Raw genomic sequence first — 21,603 nt, forward strand, 5'->3', positions numbered from 1 at the left:
AGCTTGCATGGGCGCATTGCTGAACAGCTTGCTGAATCGGCCTTCATGTTGTGTTCTTGCCTGACATGAAGCTGTATTCTGTTTTGATCCCACATGAAACCAATGTGCACCGTCCCAACTGCTACCAAACCTTACCCTCGTTATATTCCTACAGTGACCTCAAGCACGTAGATCCCTCAGGATTACATTGAAACAATGTACCTGTCACTTTCTTGTTTACTAAATCAGCGGCCCACGTATATTTCTTTCTTTACACCTGCGGCGTGTTCAACATTACATATATACTAGTGATTTCAATAAGAACAACCCACGTCTGTCTGAAGCATGTTTTATTAATCATATATACTGATGAAATATCTTCTGATCAAGAATTTGAATTAACTTTATTCCACGTCTGTCTGAAGCATGTTTTATTAATCATATATACTGATGAAATATCTTCTGATCAAGAATTTGAATTAACTTTATTCTCTGGTGTAAATAGTTTGCTCACCTTCATTTCAAGTTTACTCAACGTTGTCTATTTAAATAATTTTGAAGAGTTACTAATCTGAAACATTATTTAACAAAACCATACAGTGAAATCAGAAGTACATATAAACATATTTTCTTTCTTTATAATGTTCTTTGTTATATTTCTGTTTGTTACTTTCCCCATGACTGTAGCACCTTAAACCACCCCTTTCTCCTTAGATAGAATGCACATGAAAGACGGCCCAGCTGTAGAGATGCATATCTCTGACAATTACCAGTTTCTTTTCTTTAAATGCCATTTTCATTTTTTTGTTCAAGTATTTACTTCAGTGTATCACAGCTTGTTTAGCAATGTTTGGTCTCCTTAGAAGGGCTCCCACAAGCTTGCAAACAGTAACAAGAAGACTGACGCGACTACTTTGCACTGGGGAAAAATGCGTCTAGAACATTTTACACCATTTTATGACTTGCTGGGCCCAATTCATGATAGTGTTTTATAATGGCAAACCCCCATTGGAAAACGCTCTGTGAATTACATGTTTTCAAGTTAATGGAAAGGGATAGAACGCACAGACTTACATTTAAAGCCACCTGGTTCTATAAAAGCCAACAAGAGCAAAATCAATTTGCTGTGCGTCTGGCAGGAACCTGCCTGGGCATTTCGCATTATACAAGGAAGGACATTGGTACAAAATGGTGATGCTCCAGATACTTTATACTGCGCTGCCAAAAATTGAGCACCTTTCAAGAAATTGGAATGTAATTATTGCACTGAAAGCTCACTGGTGGAAAAACAAAACACTGAGAGTTTCTTTTCTGATAGGTTATTATCAGCAGTGCACCTTTCTGTGTTTCCCAGACGCCTTCTGCACTGGTAGTGACATAAAGCAGAATCTTCAGTCAGGAAACATTTACAACTTCACAACTCCAACGTGTGAATGTCTGGAATACATATCACATCATGCCAGCTAACAACAAAGACAACTCAAACACAGGCATCTTTGTGGTGTGATATGGCACACCGATAAGGCACAGTGAGCATGTGCAGCATACATGTGGCACATCCCAGCACAGAATCCACATACAGTGATTATCCACAGTTTACATGAGTTCCTATCAATAGACAGAGAACAGACACATAAACAGTATGTCAGATATATACACATACACTCATATAGCAGGTCATGCGTGATAGCATGGCACACAGGGAATATGACCAGTGAGTGTGTCCAATGTGTGACAGAATAGCACATAAACAGATCATGCACAGTATATCATGGCATGTCAGCTGCATATGTAGAGGGCATGTCGAAGGGGCCATGTGCGGAATTCTAACTGGGACTCACTATGCTATACACATTCTGAGATCACAGAATGGGCTGGACTTGCCTGGATGGTGCATGGTCGCATGATCATGGGTTATTCCTAGTGGATGCTCCTCTATACATAAGGCATACTATAGCACAGTAGGAGGAAGGGAAATGGTAAGCCATGACTTCGAAAAATATCCCTCAGGGTGTGCATTAAAAAGAAAGACTGCAAGGTGCGTTACCACACGGTGCCACCTCTGTGTCACAGAGGGAAGCCTCATTCTGTGAGAGGGCGCGTTCGCGGTGTACCACACATTGGTGTCAATGAAATGAAGGGCCATTAATTAAATGCATGAACGAAGAGAAAAAGGCTGAATGAGGAGTAAACCCGCACTGCTCCTTGAAACAAAGTTCTTCTGGGACATGTCAGTATTGCACCAGAGACAGGATCACATCTCCCTCTATTTCGATCTGATCCACCTGCCTGGCTGGGATCCGGTGGCGGTACTCAAACACGGGCATTCCGTTCACCGAGACCTTGAAGCCATGGTTCTGGTTGAGGATCTCCATCTAGCACGAAAAGAGAGATAGAGATGCAAAAGAATCAGAGAGGTGGCAAACGCATAGGTCTGTGCATCAGAAAGTGCATGGGGAAACATCTTAAAACAGGATTTATTTAAAACCACGGCAGCCAGAGAAAATACATTCTCAAGTGGCATAGCTAGCATGTCGTCATTCCTGCTTGGATCCTCCTAAGTGGCACACACATGGAGGTGCCTATGTTTTGGGCCCCACCCCTGCCGGATTAAGTGAGAACGGCGAAAAGGCCAATCATAGTTGTCTAAGGTTAAGTAAGAACAATCGGTAGCACAAATAAATAAATAAATCCTTGCAAGTATTCATGTACACTGTCCACCTGCTCACACAGAGGAGGTAACTGCAATATCACTTAAAAGAGTGCATGTTACCTGGAAGGCATTCCCAGGGGACAATGGCATGAAGGCGAGCTCTCTCTCCTCAGAGCCCCAGCTCCCATTGGTCAGAGTGTTCCGTACAAAGGCCCCTTCCCGGAAGCGAGGATTGGCGTGCAACATAATGTTGTTTGACCGGCTGTTTTTCAAGTTCACGGCAAATCTATACAGGGGAAATGATAAAGACTTTTTAACAACATCCAGAAAAGAGCTAACAACAACATTGGTGCATCAGTGTCTTTACAGCCAATACTGATGGCTCAACAGTGCGGCATAGTCACATTGCTACATCTAAAGGCTGTCTATGGGCAGCAAAGGGGCGTTCTGAGAGAAACACACACACATCAACAAAGAGTAATATAGGGGTGATGATACTGAAGAGAGAGGGGTGGGAATGTCTCAGGGCACGAACGGCTGTGCTTATCTGGGACACAGGGGGTTGTTCTGCCAGATGGGGACACATTAATCAGCAGACAAAAGAAATTGCAGGCGTGAATTATGCACGCGGACACCACAACTAAGCCACCTATGAGTTGGTGTCTCTAATGAGAAGACAGCAAGAAATTCACACACCTGTGACAAACAATCACACCACAGTGTGATGCCGAAGCCTACACCAAGTCTTCTATGTCCAAATGTCCTTTCATATAACTGGCGAGCATCTGGTTTCAGTCACCAGACAAAATGAAAAAAAGAACTGATCTAATTGCACAGCAGCTGATGGACTCAATTTAAACGAGTTAAGCTAATCAAGGATAGATGGCTGCCATACAAAAGGAAAGATATTGGCCTCATTCCGAGTTTGGCGGTAAATCGGTGGTAATGTGCAAATTACAGGCAAATTCGGTTACCGTTACCGCTACTTGGTCCTGTGGTTTTACCTCAGGATTACAAGTGGTGTTAAGGTGGTGTTAGTCCTCATTTCTAGAGTACATAGGACTCCATTGGGATTTTGGTGGAATTTCCAGGAGCGGGAATTCCATCGCTGTAATTCAGCGGATTTTTGGCGTTAAGTGGAGTAGTTACCTCCAGCCGGTGCTGGAGGTAAATTCTCTGTTTTAATGCCAAATGTGGGATTTGCGGAGCAGTTAAAACAGCAGTAATTCTGTTAGTTTCTAAACTGTCTTTCTCTTATAAACCAATCACTGAGCTCTTGGTCATACTGCCCCAGTCAATGACTTTCCTCTCCCTAAGCCCCTCCTCTGGCAGCCATCTTCAGATTTAGGTAGCACATAAAGTGGCAGTAGGACCAAGAGAAGAGCCGCAGAGGGGTAGGCGGGTGGCTTCACATGTGAATCCATGCCAGACCCATGCTGGAGAACAGTTACAGGTAAGTAACTTGTTCCTTCTCCAGCATGGGGTCAGGCATGGGTTCACATGCTCATGAATAAAGAATACACAGCAGTATATAATTACACAACCATGGGAGTTGGCGAGGCTCTTATCTCCTCACCAGGCGCACCTTCAAACGAACAGGTTGCGCAGCACTGCTTGGCCGACTGCACTCCTCCCTGGAATCCCTGTCGATGCAGTAGAATTTCGGGAAGGTGTGTGTCAACCTCCACATAACAGCCCTGCAAAGGTCCAGCAAGGGCACACCACACAGGATTGCCATCGTCGCAGCGATCACTCTGGTGGAATGAGCTCTCGGACGGCCAGGCAACGGTCGGCTGGCCAACCAGTGACAATGAGTGATACAGCCGCAGAGCCACCTGGAAATGGAAGCCTTGGACAGGTCCTTCCCATGGTTCACAGGGCCAAAATTCACAAAAAGCTGAGAAATCTTCTGGAAACTCTTTGTGCAGGCCACAAAAAACTTCAGTGCTCAAGCCACATCCGGCAAGTGCAAAGTCCTTTCAGCCGGCGATGAAGGCGTCAGAATAAACACAGGTAACACCAAGGGTTCATTGAGATGAAATTCCGAGGAAACCTTGGGCATGAAGGAGGGGTGCGTCCACAGCACCACGCTCGTCTCCTGGAAAGTCAAATAAGAGCACTTGCAGGACAGGGCCTGGCTCTCCCCTACTCGTCTGGTGATGGCCACCAGGAAAGCTGTCTTCCATGACAAAAACTTGAGCATAGCTTGATGCATAGGCTCGAATGGTGGCCCCATGAGCCTGGCCAGTGAAACACTTGCATATAGGCGTGTTATAAATGCCATATCATTTCATATCATATCACGTTGAGTTCCCACGCTGGGGCCGGAGCCTTCACCGACGGAAACGAATGGAACAGTCCCTTGATGAACTCTTTGACGAGCCGGTGCGACCAAAGGGAAGATCGTCATGGAGAACGGGTGTAGCGTGAGATAGCCACCAGGTGCACCTTGATGGAGGCGTCAGCCAGCCCCGACTTAGCCATTGACAAGTACGGGAGGACTTGTGGGGCCGTGACCCTCAGAGGATTAATCTTCTTTGACCGGCACCAAGTTGGAAAACGCTTGCATTTATGTCGATAGCACTTCAAAGTCGACAACGCCCTGCCCGGACCTCCCTGCAGTCAGCCAGCAACTCATAACCACTGAACTCTAGCGCTGCAGGAGGCAGGCCTTCAGGTTCAGCGTCCCTGGGTGATGGGGCAGAATTGCGCCTCCCTCCATGGCGAGGAGATCTGCGACCACCGGCAGCTTGACTGGAGGGGACGCTGACATGCTGAGAAGGTCCGGGTACCAGATCTGCCTAGGCCATGCTGGTGCAACGAGGATCTTCCTGCACCGGTACCGTCTGAGTTGACTGATGACTCGTAGCAATACAGGCAACGGGGGAACGTGTACAGAAACAGGCCTTCCCAAGGGAAGGAGAATGCGTCCCCCATGCTCCCCGACTGGGGAATCTGCTGGTAAACCTCTGGCACTTGGTGTTCGTCGCCGTTGCAGGTCTAGGATGGGCCTCCAGCCCCCAGTCTTCCTTCTGACCAGAAAGTATCTGGAACTCTGGAGCCCCAGAGTCGTTGGGAAACTAGCTCTACCGCCCCTTTTTGCAGCATGGCCCATAGCTCTTCCAGAAATTTAGGGATGTGCAGCTCCTGATGGGCAATCGGAGGAATCCAAGGACACCTGCGTTGAAACTCAAGGTGTGTCCCTGGGCGACAGTGACCAACACCCATCTGTCAGTAGTGATCTTCTTCCACTCGCTGATGAACCTCATCAGCCGGCCTCCCACTGGGGTGTTCGTGTGGGGGCACGATGTCCCAGCCAGTTCAGGCCTGCTTCGGCACCGGCGTCCTGCCCTGTGGGCGACAACAACGCTGTCCTCAGCCAGCATAGGCCTGGGAAATGCCTCTGTAGGCTTCCTGAGTCGTGGATCTGGCGGGATGACGGTACGAAGTGGAGAAACCTTTGTCAGACCTGCTCGACTTTCCACTGGAGGAGTGAAAAGAAGAGCGATGCTGTTGGAAAATGCCCAGGGAATGGGCCATCTCCGTATCCACCTTGATAGCCTGAAGGGACTAATCAACGACCTTCCCAAACAAGTTCTTTCCGTCAAAGGGCATGTCCAACACCTTATCCTGGACCTCCTGCAGGAAATTCATTGCCTTTATCCAGCCTTGGTGACAAAGGCAGACACTGTTCCCCATCTACCGGAATACCATGTCGGCGACGTCCAATTCCACTGTTATGGCGTGATCAGACGCTACTTCCCCTTCCTGGAAGAGAGCGATTGCCTCCATCCTCTTATCATCGGGGAGGAACTCCAGAACAGGCCTCAGCTTGTAGCAAGGCTCCCTATCGTACCTGGCTAGGATCGCCAGTGTGTTGGCCACCTTGATAGTGGACGCCGCCGTGTAAATCACCTTTCTTCCCATGGCGTCCATCCTCTTCCCCTCACTGTCCAGAGCGACCGAAGATGACATGGACGGGTTGGCCGACCATTTCCTCGCAGTCGCTGACACCACCAAATCCGGCGGTGGCTGCAACCTCAGGCCCCTGGGTGCAGAGTCCGGCACCCGATACTTCTTCTCTAGCCTATCCCGTTTGGCTGGAGCCGGGCAAGGGTTCTTCACGAGAGCCAGGCCCTCATCCCACACGCCGTCCAGAAGGGGCACCGCCATGATTGTATTTCTCTTGGCCTTGTGCCTATGGTACAACAAGCCCTCCTTCTTGGTTTCCTCGGGCACAAGCTGGAATAGCTTGAAGTCTCTGGAGATAGTGGAGTGGAATTATCCCACCTCGTCCGGTGGGGACACTCTATGTGGAGCATCCAAATGCAGAGACTCGCTGTATGCTGCAACAATATTTTCGTAGTCATCCGTAGTTGTGCCCGTATCCATCCCCGTACCCATGTCTGGGTCTGCTGGGGGAGAAGGGACTCGACATGGAGGCTGAAATGGGGGCATTGGATGATGGTTGCTCTTTGTTGGAGGCTGATCAGGGACCTGGTGGACCGCCGGGAGCATTCTGCTCTGGATCCCTGACACCAAGGTGTGCAAGGTCGACAGAATGTCCAAAGACACGTCCCTTGGCAGAGATGGTGGGTATCGGAAAACTAGGCCCAAGCTGTCCTCTTCCACCTCCTCGTGGACCGTGTGCAAGGACTCCTGGTCATCGTCGTCCGTGGATGAGACCTCCATGGCTGGGACAAGGTCTGGGAGGGCCGTTTTGGGGCCTCCTCGCCATTGCCACATTTTTGCCCCCTGCGGGGCTTGAACCGGGGACTGAGCCAGTTTCCCCCCTTCTGGCGTGCCAACAGATTTTGTCAAAGTCACTGCGGCAGTGTTGCGCCTTTGGGGGCAGGGATATCTTCTGAGCTGCAGGGGCTACCTTCGCAGGGTCAGCGCCCTTAGCCGTCGTGGTAGTACCCGTAGCCAACTCCATTATCGACAAAGTCTTAGCATGTGCTTGTTTTAGCTGCTGTGTGGGCCTGCTTGGGCTGTTTGGCTTTCTTCTCCTCCGTCCGCAGCTTCTCAGACTTCTACCGCAGTTTAGCTGGGATAGATGATTTCCTTTACGAGTAGGAGCTTGGCTGACAATGGAGGACGAGGGTGATGTCGATCGCGCTCTATCCACCTGTGGACCCGCTTCTGCGGCAAACCCAGAATTGTGATTCTTGGCCTTGTCTTGGGTCCCCACGGATTAGGCGCCATCAAAGGACTTAGACAACCGCTTCTCGGACCGGCCCATCCTGGGTGAGACATGACCCTGCCCAGAGCACGGGGCAGAGGCCCTGGCGTTAAGCCACGCCGCCAGCCTACTGTGCCTGTCCCTAGTCGTCTTCTTGGAGAACCCGAGTCATATCTCGCACTCCACCTCCATATGGTCCGGATGCAGACAGTAGAGGCATTGCAGGTGCTTGTCTTCTACAAACACATTCCGTAGCCTGCATTTGGTGCAGGGCTTGAAGAGGGACCTTCCCTCCTTATTTTCCTCCGTCATGGTCGGAGGGCGTAATGTAGGCCTGATGGACTTCTAGAATCTTCGACGATCTTCGCCCTTGAGGGGAGCTGAAATTCACCGACAATGGAACCCCGCTGTCGGCAGATGTAGAAGAGAGCACACAGCCTCTTTTGGAACCAAAAAAGAACCGTTTCCCATCAAAAACACAAAAAACGTAGAAGTAGCTTGCAGGACTAACTCAGGGATTCCCAACACTGAAGCGTGCAGTAACAATCTGAAGCCGGCTGCCAGAGTAGGGGCTTAGGAAGAAGACTGTCATTTGATGGGGCAGTATGACCCAAAGGACAGTGATTGGTTTAAAGGAGAAATACAGTTTGTAAGTGAAAGTGAAATGTTTTTTCTTTTTACCGAGGATTCCCAGCCTGACGACGGGGAATATTCATGAGCATATGAATCCATGCCAGACCCCATGCTGGAAAATAATAAGGATTCCATGCAATCGTAGTTTTTGACAGTCAGCTGTTTATAATAAGGCTCTGAGTGTGTGTGTAGTGGGATCCTCAGATTTTACATCCGGAACTGTGCCCCAAGTATACACACATGAGAAAACCTCCAGTTATGACCCTAAACTGTGATCCTAAACTCTATCTAGGAGTCTTACCTAGATTCTCACATATAGTCTTTAAGAGCATACCTATCGGCATTGTGCCTCACGCTCCCCACGATCAATATCCGATGTGCTTTCCCAAAGTTTCCTACGATGGCTGCATGGAATGGTACGCTCTGCAAAACAAATAAAAACACAAGAGAACAAACTCAGTGAGCAAAACCTATAGTGAGATATCTTTCGATATTTACTATATGGTTACTCATTTTGTGTCCCGGAATATGCTTTGGACTCCAACTCCCATTTGCCCCAGCCAGCATAGTCAATAGTGAAAAATCATGGGAATAGTAGTCCAAGTGTCTGGAGGGCCACATAATGAGCAAACATATAAAGATATTAAGCATTGTTAGAATAGATTTCATGGCTATGGAATCTTACCAGCGAGAGCAGTGATTCCTGTTTGTTGTGGATTCACTCAAGCAAAAAGAGCAAAACGGTTAGGTCTCTAGTGTTAATGACCACTGATTAACATTTTCCAACTAATTGATCTATTTTATGTAACTGGCATAAGCAGGCAGAATGGTCTGTTACTCAGGGCAGGTTGTAAATAATTCATGTTTCTCCATCAACAAATAAGTGCCTACTTGATTGCATGCAGACTTTATGAAACAATGTGCAATCAAGTTAACCAAAGTGATCCTTTCTAGGTTGTGGAACAAGCTGCCAGCCGGGGCTCACCTACATGTAAATGTGATTCCCCTGCAGACAGGTGTCACCTAGGGTCATTATGTGAAATGCTAGATAAGACATGCATTACTTACCGTAAAAGCATTTCTGATGATTGTATCTGCTTAGATTCACATGCTGTGCATATGGTCCGACATCCAGTGGTAACCGCGGAGTATTGCATCTTGTCTTTCGGGGACCGAAAGGGGACGTCGGCATAGGCGTGTCTGCAACACTATCCCTATCGTGACGTGTGTAGTACCCAAAATCCCTCACGCGCCGAGGTCCCTCCGATTGTTTTTTTTCTGCCATGAGGGAGCCCAAGGCTATAGTGAGTGAGTACATAAAGAGAGAAAGTAGTAAGAAGTCTATGTTCCTTCCACCCCGAGCGGGGAGGCAGGGAGGGCGCATGTGAATCTAAGCAGATACAATCATCAGAAATGCTTTTACGTTAAGTAATGCCTGTCTTCTGATGCTTGTTAATCTGCTTAGAATCACATGCTGTGCATAGACTAGCGAGCAGTACATGGAGTTGGAGGTGGCTTGTGAGAAGGAACAGTAGAAAAAAGATGTCTTAGTACTGCTTGTCCCACCTGAGAATCAGACCTAGAATGAGTGTCTAGGCAATAGTGTTTTGTAAAGGTGTGTACAGAACCCCAGGTTGCCGCTTTGCAAATGGACTCTAGGGGAACATTTGCAATGAATGCTATGGATGCCCCAGTGCCTCGAGTAGAGTGTGCTCTAGGCTTGAAGGGCAGTTCTCTCTTTGCAAGAGTGTACAAGTGTGATGCATTTGACAATCCACCTTGAGATTGCTGATTTAGAGACAGGGTCCCCTTCTCTACCAGCTGCCACTGAAACGAAAAATTGTTTAGTTTTCCTCAGTGGTTTAGTTCTATCCATGTAGAACATGACTGCCCCGCGCACATCTAGTGTGTGAAGGCTTCTTTCAGCCATGTTAGTAGGTCTCTGGAAGAACGTGGGTAGTTCGATTGACTGGTTCACATGGAACTTCGAAATAAATTTCGGCGCAAACCTGGGATGTGTGCGCAGAACTACCTTATCTTTGTGGACTGTAACAAAGGGGTCCAAAACAGAAAGAGCCTGTAGTTCGCTAACCCTTCTGATAGAAGTGATAGCCACCAGGAAGGCTGTCTTATAAGTCAGGTCTTTCAGACATGATTTATGCATAGGCTCAAAGGGGGGTCGCATGAGCCTGGTCAAAACCACATTCAGATTCCACCCAGGGGCTGGGTGAGAGATGTGAGGATAAATCCTCTTAACCCCTTCCATAAAGGCCTTAATTACTGCTATCTTCCACCACAACACCTTTTGCTGTGATGTGGTGTAGGCTGACAACGCAGCTAGATGAACCTTTAAGGAGTTGAAGACTAACCCAGAGTCCAAAAGATGGGTTAGATACAACACAATGTGTGAGGGCGAGCAACCAATGGGATTGACGCCCTTGGAAGTGCACCAGATGACAAAACGTTTCCATTTGCTGGCATAGCAATAACGTGTGTTAGGTTTTCTTGCCTCCCTCAGTATGTTCATGCATCTTTGAGGAAGTTGCAGATGTCCAAACTCTATGACCTCAAGAGCCAGGCTGCTAATTTCAGAGTTTGTGGGCATGGATGGAGCGTCTCCCCCCTGTCCTGAGACAACATGTTGTACGGGCAGGGCAGCTTGACTGGTGGGGAGAGGGACATCTCCATCAGGTGAGCGAACCAGGGTTGGCGGGCCCACATGGGGGCCACCAGTATCATGGTAACTGGTTCCTGGTGCATCTTGTGCACTATCTTGTTGAGAAGGGGAGTGGGGGGAAAAGCGGAGACAAATTTCCCCGACCAAGTTATCCAGAGACCGTTCCCCTTGGATCGGTTCTGGGGGTACCTGGAGGCGTAGTCTTGGCATTGGGCGTTCTCCTGAGTAGCGAACAGGTCGATCTCTGGGAACCCCCATTCTGCGAAGACGTTGGAGACAATGGGCCTCATTACGAGTCCGGCGGTAACCGCGGCAGTAAAACCGCCTGGTTACCGCCGGACTCGTATTACCATTCCGCCTCCGTGATTCCCGGAATTACCGGGGCATTACAACAGCGGTTTTCCGGGAATCACGGAGGCGGAATGGTGTTAATCCCCATTCCCATCGAGTCCTATGGGACTCGATGGGAATGGGGATCATGGAAACACCGGCAGCATCTCGTAATGCTGCCGGTGTTTCCTCGTCCGCCTGCAGGCGGGTGGTGTTAAACCCGCCAGGTCAGACCTGGCGGGAACATCACCTCCCGCCTGCAGGGGTCGGCCTCAGGCGGTCCGGAAACAACAGTGGCGGCGGGCTTACCGCCACCGTTATTTCCGGACCGCCTGGGTCGTAATGAGGCCCAATGTCTTTGTGCAGTCGCCATTTGTATTCTTCTGGCAGAGGAAAATCTCTGCTGAGTACGTCGGCCAGAAGATTGAGTTCCCCTGGAACATGTTGGGACAACAAAAACATCTTGTGTTTGAGAGCCCATATCCAAATGTTTTGGGACAGCTTGGATAGCCCTGGAGAGTGAGTGCCCCCCTGTTTGTTCAGGTAATACATTGCTGTAGTGCTGTCGGTTAGGACCAGCACTGTCTTCCCTTGCAGTTGCACCTGAAAGGATTTCAATGCTTTGAACACTGCTAGTAGCTCCAGTAAGTTTATATGGTTGGTCTCTACTTGAGGGGACCACACTCCGTGTGCTGTCTGCTGAAGCAGGTGAGCCCCCCACCCCGTGAGAGATGCATCTGTCGTGAGAGTGGCTTCCACTGCAGGGGTGGTGAAGGTCTTCCTCATCAAGAGGTTTTCTCTTGACCACCACTGCAGAGAGAGAACGAGGGCTGGCGAGACAACTAACAGATCTTCCCATTGTCCGCTGGCCTGACACCACTGGCTGTTGAGCCACTCTTGCATGGGACGCATGCGCAACCGCGCGCTGGGAACCAAGTATATGCATGACGCATCATCCCTAACAAGCGCATGGCTTTGCGTACCATCACCTCCCGACTGGCTACATACTGAGGGACCTGAGAGAGCATGTTCTGAACCCTCTCGCTGCAAGGGAAGACCAGACTGTCTTCCGTCCGAATTAGTGCCCCCAGGAACTGTTTTACTTGGCTGGGGACTAAGCTGGGTTTCTTTTCGTTGATAGAAAATCCCAGACTGAAAAGGAGAACTACTGTTTTTTGGATGTTCGAAAAAAACAGACGTCGAACGAGTCCCCCGTGATGAGCCAGTCGTCGAGGTAAGGGTAAACTGGAACTGACAGTCTGCGCAGGTGTGCTGCTGCCACTGCCAGGACTTTGGTAAACACTCTTGGCGCTGAGGCGATGCCGAAGGGGAGTACCTTGAACTGGTAGTGTTTGTCCTGACTCATGAACCTTAGATATTTCCTGTGCGCAGGCAACATTGAAATATGAAAGTATGCATCTTTCATGTCCAGTGTTGCCATGAAGTCCCACTGTTTCAGCAATGGAATCACCTCCTGCAGTGTTACCATGCAAAACTTCTGGGGTTTTATGAACTCGTTCGCTGGGCGCAGGTCTAGAACAGGACGCATGGTGAGATCCTTTTTGGGTACAAGGAAGTACACTGAATAGATACCCTTGTTTACCTGAAGAATCGGGACGGCTTCTATGGCGTCCTTTCCCAGCAGCGCTTCCACCTCTTGGATCAGGATCTGCAGATGTTCCGGTGAAAGGCGTTGTGGTCGCGGCGGTCTGAACTGTGGAGGTCGGGCGAATTCCACGCAGTACCCGTGGGCGACCATCTTTAAGACCCACTCGTCTGAAGTTATCCCCTCCCATGACTTGAGGAAAGATGTTAATCACCACCCGACCGGGGAGACATGGGAGGGGACCTGGACTTGGTGTTCATTTCTGCCCTGAGGTTGAGGCACCTCTGGAATTGGAGCCTCTGCCTCTACCTTATCCGCGTTTCTGACCCCTCTGGGGATAGTAGGTGGGGCTTCCGGAGGATTGATTTGTGTTGAAGTTCCCTGTGCCGCAGTTATTCTGACCGGCACGGGTCTGTCCTCGAAAGGACCGCTGAGAATTATTTCCCCTCTGAGAGGAGGGCTTCTGTGAAATTTGGTGCAACGACTTAATAGTCTTGTGCTCCTTCTTGGCTGTCTCCAACGCTTCATCCATCGCTTTCCCGAAGAGGTTAGTCTCCTCGATGGGTTTGTTAATAAGGGAGGCCCGGGTCTCAGGCCTGAAGCCCGACGTGCGCAGCCACGTGTGTCTTTTTAGGAGAGTACCCTGTGCAAGAGACCTGCCTGCTGTCTCTGCGGTGTCTAGGGTATTCTTCACCACATTCTGATTGGCAAGTTTCCCCTCTGAAACAATGGCGAGAAGCTTAGCTCTGGCTGGCTCTGGAACCTCTTAGAGGCCTTCCTGGAGCAAGTTCCATTGGGCGCCAACATAGCTTGCTAGTAGCGTGGTGTTATTAGCAACCCGAACGGTATCACCTGTTTGCCTAAGGCATACAATTTCTTGGACACCTTGTCCGGGGGTGACTCTCCCGTGGCAAGGGAACCCCTGCTCTCTTACGTGTGTTGGTCACTACCAGCAAGTCCGGAACGCCATGCCCTCTAATATAGAGAGGGTCGGTGGGGGAGGGCCGGAATAATTTTTCGAGCCTCTGGTTCACAGCCCTAGTCTGAGTGGGTGTGACCTGCGGACGGTTTCTCGGGTAGAGGCCTAGTCGTAGTTTTCGGGCCTGTATGGTCCTTGGAAGTCGTCAAAGTTTCTTGTCCGAAACTTCGACACATGTCGTTTGGGGGGTAGCGCCCTTGTTATGTTTGTCACAGCCCTAGTCTGAGCGGGTGTGACCAAGGATGGAGCTATACGTCTCTTTTCAGAGTTCAAGAGAGGAATAGATTGGCTTGCCGGAGGCTTTTCCTTGATAATGTCCTCTACAAAATCCTCCTCGGGCAGGGCCTCTAGCGTGGCAATTTTGAAGAATTCCGCTGCTTTTTTCAACATAGAGTTGAAAGCCATTTGGTCATCCACCGAGGAGGCCTGTCGAGCCGGGGTGGATGGGGTAGAGTCAACGCACACGATATCAGAGTCCTGGTCTTGATGTGACCACGGATCCTGTGTATCCTGCTGGGTGTCCTCCCAGTTGTCCGTTGCATCTTGGTCTTCTCCATAATTGTCGAGAAAAGAGGACTCCTCTTCTTCCGTATAGATGTCCCTATATGTGTCCATCTGGACGTCTTCCTGATAGGTAACTTGGGGCTGGACATCTTGTGTGTGAGGGTTAGGGTCTACCCAAGCCTTTTTCAGCAGAGGCTGCTCAGAAGCTCTGAAAAAATGCTCCAGCCGATCCATACACCCTTCGAATTTCTCCGTAGTCCATTTGGAGGATCCGAATGGACCTGGGTGATTAGAAACCACATTCTCAGCCCTAAGGCGTTGAGAGGATCCTCTCAGGGTGCTTGAGAGGGGCTCCTGGCTATCCTCATAAGTATTTTCGGGATTGTGGCCCAAATCCATCGAAATCTTTTTGGCGGATTGGCCAATAAACTTGGGCGGAACCAGCATTAGGCCCACCGCCGCTGCGATCCTATTGATACTTTTCTGGATAGTAACCAAATCGTCGGGAGACAGAGCCTCCGATGATTGGTCGGTAGTGGAAGTTCCTTCCGCGGCCCCAGAAGGACCTGCGGACGGTTTCTCGGGTAGAGGCCTAGTCGTAGTTTTCGGGCCTGTAAGGGCCTTGGAAGTCATCGAAGTTTCTTGTCCGGAAACTTCGACACATGTCGTTTGGGGGGTAGCGCCCTCGTTATGTTTGTTATGCCCAGTAGTCATGCGCTGCTGCGGATGCGGGGAAGGCTTTGGATCTGAACGATCCGAGGGCACTGCCGAAATTTCTGGCGCGGGCCCATTAGCGCTTTCGCCTTTTTCGACGATGTTGTCGAGGACGGCGTATGGGTTGTGGGCTTCGTGATGTGCGATTGTACGCCCCTGTCGCCGGGTGTGGTCCCTGTAGCAAGACCAGAGTCGAGCCTGGAAGGGTCGGCGATGGGCGTGGCGGACCTAGAAGTGTCCACCTCAAGTTCTTTAACATCCGCATTGGACGTTTGGTCACCCGAAGTACCCCCGTTCCTTTCGTTCGGTGTCGGGGTAGGGGAGGGAGGCTCCACGCGTGACATGCTGTACGCGGCCCACCGCTTTAACCGGTGCTCCCGAAGGGTTTTAGGCTTAAGGAGTTTACACGCCGAACACTGCCTTTCTTTGTGCTTTAGGGGGAGACAAGTGTTACACGTCGTGTGCTCGTCTTTCCAGGGATATCTGACCCTACACACAGGGCAGAATCTAAATGGAGTCCTTTCCATAGCAGAAGGGAAGGGTGACCAGAGCAAAAGTGAAAGCAGTGGAAAGGAGGAAATACACAATAACAATATGGCCACCCCGAGCCCACTCTCCCTACTGTATAGGCCGGCCAGAGGGCCCGACCACGTGGAAGTCCGAACGCCGGATCTTAGGCGCCGGAACCCACAGCCATAGACGATTCCCCCATAGTCTTCGTCGAAGATGTTCTTGTAGGGCGAAGTGACTTAACGGGGGAATAAACCGACAAATCGGTAAGATAAACAATGTCTCTTGTAAGAGCTCTGCTATAGGGCGACCAGTTATCTGGGCGGAAAAAAACAATCTGAGGGACCTCGGCACGTGAGGGATTTTGGGTACTACACACGTCACGATAGGGATAGTGTTGTAGACACGCCTATGCCGACGTCCCCTTTCGGTCCCCGAAAGACAAGATGCAATACTCTGCGGTTACTACTGGATGTCGGACCATATGCACAGCATGTGATTCTAAGCAGATTAACAAGCATCAGAACCATATTTGTGAATAAACTTCAATGATCTCTTTGATGGTATTTTTGATGAAATGTTTTAAATGCTTTATCCTGTTTTTCAGTTCTTCATTGTTTCCTTCAGGCAGTGGCTGGGGATGAGCTTTGTAGCAGGTGCGGCATAACTACAAGCCTCATATTGCGTGAAGCAAGGGGGTTGACACACACCAGGAAGGACTGGCGACAGTGTATCCACAAGAAATCTTCCAAACAGTTAATAAGAAATACATCATGATGGACTGTGTGTGTCACACCAGAAATCCGAGGGTCTAGTAACTCACAGAAACAATGATGGCCATTTCGACTCCTGGCACAATATGTATCTCAGGATATATACATATGCACTAATTGCCATAGGAAAGTATTGAAAGCTTTTTCAGTGAAAGGGTTAAAAACGATGTTGTTTCTCCTTGCATAGGATGTTTAATGTCTATGTTATCTGGCAAGGCACACTGCTTCACATGGGGAACAGTTCCTGCTCCTCTGCATCCAGTGTTTCCGGGACACCGATTTAATGTGTATCCATTGAAATGATTGTCTACTATGGAGGAACTATACTCCTTGATAGTGTGGCTATGTTTTGAGCCCCCATGCAGAATTGTCTTAAAATCTATACCTCTATGGAAAAATCGACTGGAAATTTGCTGTTATACGATAGAGGATGGCCTTCATAGGTTAGAGGCTGCCGTTAAAAACATCTGTGGGCTGCTTAAATATTCCCGGGCCCTGCCAAGTCCTTTGGCTGCCTATCTGTCATGCTGCTTAAAAGAGGCGTGTGCTGCTCACATATTCCTTAGCTACTTAATGTGCCAGCGGCGATGATCAGATATGCAGACAGCTCAATATGCCTGCTGTGCTTGGGGCTGCTTATTATGATTTGGCACGAAGTAACCACAGTCTCGGGAGGCTAGCTCAGGAGCAACGCGCTCGCCTTGGAAGCAAGGTGATGCAGAGCAGCACAGGTTCGATCCCCAGGTCCGCGCTTAGAAACCTCTGGGCATTAAGCGTGTTATAAATAACCACTTTCAATTGCACATTTTGCAGGCTCAGTCACCATAGCTAGTCATCAGGTTAGCAATGTTTCCATGATGCTAGTTTTCACGTTACTTTAGCAAAGCAAGCATTATCAGGATGCCCATTGAAACTTTAACACATTAACTCACATATAGTCACAATGCCATTTTTGACAATACCCTGCTAAAGCCTACATTGCCATTCCATTTTCTACCTTTTCCATGTTAAGAATATGTATTAGCTTGCAGGCGGTATTAGCAACAGATAAGGTTAAAGCCAGTGGTTTTGTCTTTTGGAGTTGTTCATTGCATTTTACATTCACAGGTATGAATTTGTGTTGGCCCCTTAATGGACCTGCAGAGCTCAGCTGACATGTTAACAGGTTCAAAATGTAGGACTGTACTATTCAAAGGTAGAATGCAGACATGTAAAACATATGTGTTCATGTTTACAAAAATGTGTACAGCTTGATAACTATCAGTTGGAGCAAGATGAGAATATTGTGCTCTACTAAGAACCAGAACCAATTTACCAGTCTTGCCAATGCAAAGGGACACCCAAATGAGTGTAAACATGCTAGTTAAAAATGATGGAAGCAAAACCTGATAGCAGGACAGCTACATGCTAATTTCTGTCTTCATAACATTTGAGCAGCATTCAGGCCTTGCCATTTACCTCAGGGACGCCTGGAGCTGCAGCTCTACTCAGCCCTTCCCTGCAAGTTTCAGGCTTAATAAAAGCATTTAAATTCCATGCATACCCCAACAAACTTACAACCGAACAGTGCCCCCATTTGCAAAATGTAGAAATAACACAAGCAGAATGCAGGTCTGGCAGGAGGAGATCGTTTCAGCATAACAGGGTGAAATTATCATGCATTAGAACACAAAGTATGCTTGCAGTGCCTAGCCCCTCACAAACTCTAGGTGCAACATTCAAAGGTCAATTCTTTCTTAGCCTTCTCTTGTGCCATGGTGAGGATAAGGGAAAGAGAAATAGATGTCAAGCAAGAAATAAAGTTAGTTGGACATATGGCGGCTTAAATAAGAAAGGTTAGATGAAAGGATACAGAAGGAGCCCATAGAGCGGGCGACTGTGACAGATTGATTAGGATGAAGGACTGCTACAAATGATAAGGACTGTTATGAAGGAAAAAGGCTGTGGGCCTCATTATGAGTATGCAGGTCCGGTAACAACAGTGCTGGTACTGGACCGGAACACTCCGAGTTCTGCGAGCGGGCGCCGTTCCGATCGCCAGGTCAGACCTATTATTTTTAACGGTGCCGGCGCTTCCGTCCTCCCCATTCCCATTGAGTCCTACGGGACTCAATGGGAATGGGGAGGAAAAACACACGACTCCAGGCATGGCTCCAGCCAGGGGTCGTAGTGAGGCCTTGTGATGAATAACTGTGATGAAGGGGAAGGACTGTGACAAAGTAGGAAAGTTAACAAGGATGGGTGAAGCACTTTGACCAAGGAGAAGGACTGCTCAGAAGGGTTTTGATGAAGGAGAAAGACTGTGATGAAGGACTGTGAAAAATGAAGATGGACTATGACGAAGGACTAAGACAAAGATGAAGGACTGGTGTAGGAGGAAGACGGTGAAGCCCATATAGAAAGGAATACTGTGGAAAAGTTGACTTTGCCAACCTTCGTCCAAATCTAAAAATGGGTACAGGTGCAGAACATATCTACATTCCCATGCCAGTATCCACGTTAGTAAAGCAAATAATTCCAATGCTGGTTGTGAAATTACATCACTATCACAAGTCAATCATGTTTTCTCTCTCAGTATTAGCAAATATGGAGCAAGATATCTCTAGTTTGTCCCATGCACATCCTCCTAAAGAGGCAACCCCATCCCACAGGCACCCACCTGGAAGCACCTGCCCACACAATAACAATGAGGCACTGACATAGGTACACCCTGGGAAGCTCCCATCCACACACGCACTTTAGAACTCTGACAAGCGCAAATGTTACAAGGCTTCAATATAAGCAAAAACGGATGCACAAGCACAGTGAGATAGCCACAAACACATAGGCACATATCTATATACCAACATTAGGCACACTCGGGTTAACCTACACAGTCCGCATCTTCACACAGGCCAATATCAAATATCTGTGTATTGTGTATAGGTATACACATAGCATCAGAGTTACCATGCAGCAAATGCATTTACACACATACATGCACAACACATATATGCACACATCCAGATGCCCACCTCCACCACACACACCCCAAGGCAAGGGATATACAGATTGAAATCATCCTGCAAGCATCTCTGCCTCGCCATCTCTCACTGTAGGGTCTAGTTAGCAGTGCCTTACAGGGCTCGACCCGATAGCAATAAGATGTCTTTGCATTCTTTAGGAAGCCGGACTAATCCTCTTCCAATATCTATCAGTCAGAGATGCTGTGAAATTTCAACCAAAACCTGTGATTTCCGATGTCAACGCCCACCACCAGAAACGCTCACTATTCATCCAATTTTATATTTTCTTCCATTGGACATCACCAACAAGCGAATTAAAACACAAATGTTTTATAGTCGATCATGACAGTCGGTAATTTATTATGCAGGAGTGGGCACAATAGTAGGTGGGCAAATGTATTTCCTAGAGACTGGTATTCTGCTCCAGTTCTGGAATGTTGTTGCGATTCAGGGACAAATCAGCACCCTAGCCATGGAGGAGTGGGAAGACACAGTATTCACTGCGGTTATACCCCTGAGGCATCCACATAGCCACACAAATGCAATCAAATATACAGAAATGCAGGCACACGCACCTCTTGTGCTCTCATTTCCACACACACACAAAGGCACAAGTCTACACATTTTGTGGTCCGTGGCAGTCACACCTCTACCCTGCAAGCTTGTGGAATAGATTTCAGCTGGACCAGGGCAGAGGGAGAATCTAAAAGAATACAGGCATTGCACAGGCCTCCGAAGAAAGACAAGCTAGGTGGTGTGCTGCTGTCCACTTCGCTGTAGTGTTTTACCCTTTACCGGTCATTCTGACACCTGACCTCTCTGCCCTGATGATAGCATGTCAACAACCTCTGCCTACTGGCCAATAACAATGCAACTCAGTCTTATCAGACTGCTACAGTTTTGGGAGGAGCGAAATAGGTCAACAGCTCCCTGACCTGGCTCCTGCTTGCCTCCATCTTGCTTGTTGTTCGTGGATCAGTCTTATGCCTTCATCACTGCATTCATCCCCACATTTTATGTTATCTCGCCTGTCTCGTAGATGAAACCACTCATATGTATGTGGCAGCACAAAAGTGCACATTCGAAATGCCCAGTACCAGGGAGCTATATAGCTCCTGCTTGTCGCCAAGAAGAGCACGGTTAGCTTGACATTGAAAGCCAAAGAGAGGCTCTTTTGACTTCCAAGGGAAACTGGTGGCTAACAAACATACCTATGTGACATGAACTTTGGGTGTTTGGGAATGTGCATAAAGGAGCATAAGAACTCATCTAAAAAAAATGAAAAGACATTTCAAGCATAATGGGTCATAATGTGAACAGACAACATGTATAGATTGCATTTCTTGTGGAAGTGAGATTGGCAACTCTCTACATACTTGCTGCTGGTTCCCCAGAGGTTGCTTCTGCATAGTGGGTGATGCCAGATACCCAGGAGCAGCTTTTAGCTCCCACTCAACACCACCTTATCCCCATCACTGAAAGTGCGCCCTCTGCTATTGTAGCAGTTGGATTCCATCCATCGCAGCTTGGATTTCATCCATCGCAGCAGCAGTAATGGCAGATTTCTACTTGCCCTCCTTATGCTGTGGTCAGTGCTGTCTGGAGACATCGGATGAGCCCCTGCTCTAAATGAAGAGGCCCTAACTACCCCCCCCCCCGGGAGGGATAGATCTTCATTTTCTATTCCACCTTTGTAATTTGTGTTCACCTATTTGTTGTATACCTAACTTTCCCGTTGTATTTCCTTCATAGCTCATGTGCTGTGATTGAAGATAGCAGAGAGAAGCGAAGGAGTCCGAAAAAAAAGGATATCCCTATGAGTGAGGGAAAAAACATGACACAGGGTAAATGCTATACTCACAGGGTTGGACACAGTCACTGGGCCGGACGGTTTCTGCAACAAAATAACATTAGATAAAGGTTAACATTAGCCTGGCTGCTGAAGAGTAGGCCCCCATCCACAAGCGAGCTATCGTTATTGCCAGAGTAAAAGGAACATATTATTTTTTTGTTATTTATTTATTTTTTGCCAATGCTCTTTGGTTGACAGAAAACCGC

At 48.4% G+C, this 21,603-nt stretch overlaps 1 protein-coding gene across 3 annotated transcripts in view; it reads right to left on the minus strand.

Moving 5' to 3' along the window:
- Positions 1-312: 312 nt before the first annotated feature.
- The window catches only part of LOC138566889 (galectin-4-like), a 341,874-nt gene continuing 320,583 nt past the window's right edge, over positions 313-21,603 (minus strand). For all 3 annotated transcript variants that reach the window (XM_069644615.1, XM_069644614.1, XM_069644617.1), the window contains 4 exons: positions 21,407-21,439; positions 8,782-8,870; positions 2,753-2,918; positions 313-2,354 (listed from right to left, as the gene is read on the minus strand). In XM_069644615.1, coding sequence (XP_069500716.1) covers positions 2,211-2,354; positions 2,753-2,918; positions 8,782-8,870; positions 21,407-21,439 — 432 coding nt within the window. In that variant the 3' untranslated portion in view covers positions 313-2,210. The remainder of the gene's footprint in view (positions 2,355-2,752; positions 2,919-8,781; positions 8,871-21,406; positions 21,440-21,603) is intronic.

Source organism: Ambystoma mexicanum, chromosome 2p (genome assembly GCF_040938575.1).
Source record: "Ambystoma mexicanum isolate Mex_15411 chromosome 2p, UKY_AmexF1_1, whole genome shotgun sequence".
NCBI lineage: Eukaryota > Metazoa > Chordata > Amphibia > Caudata > Ambystomatidae > Ambystoma > Ambystoma mexicanum.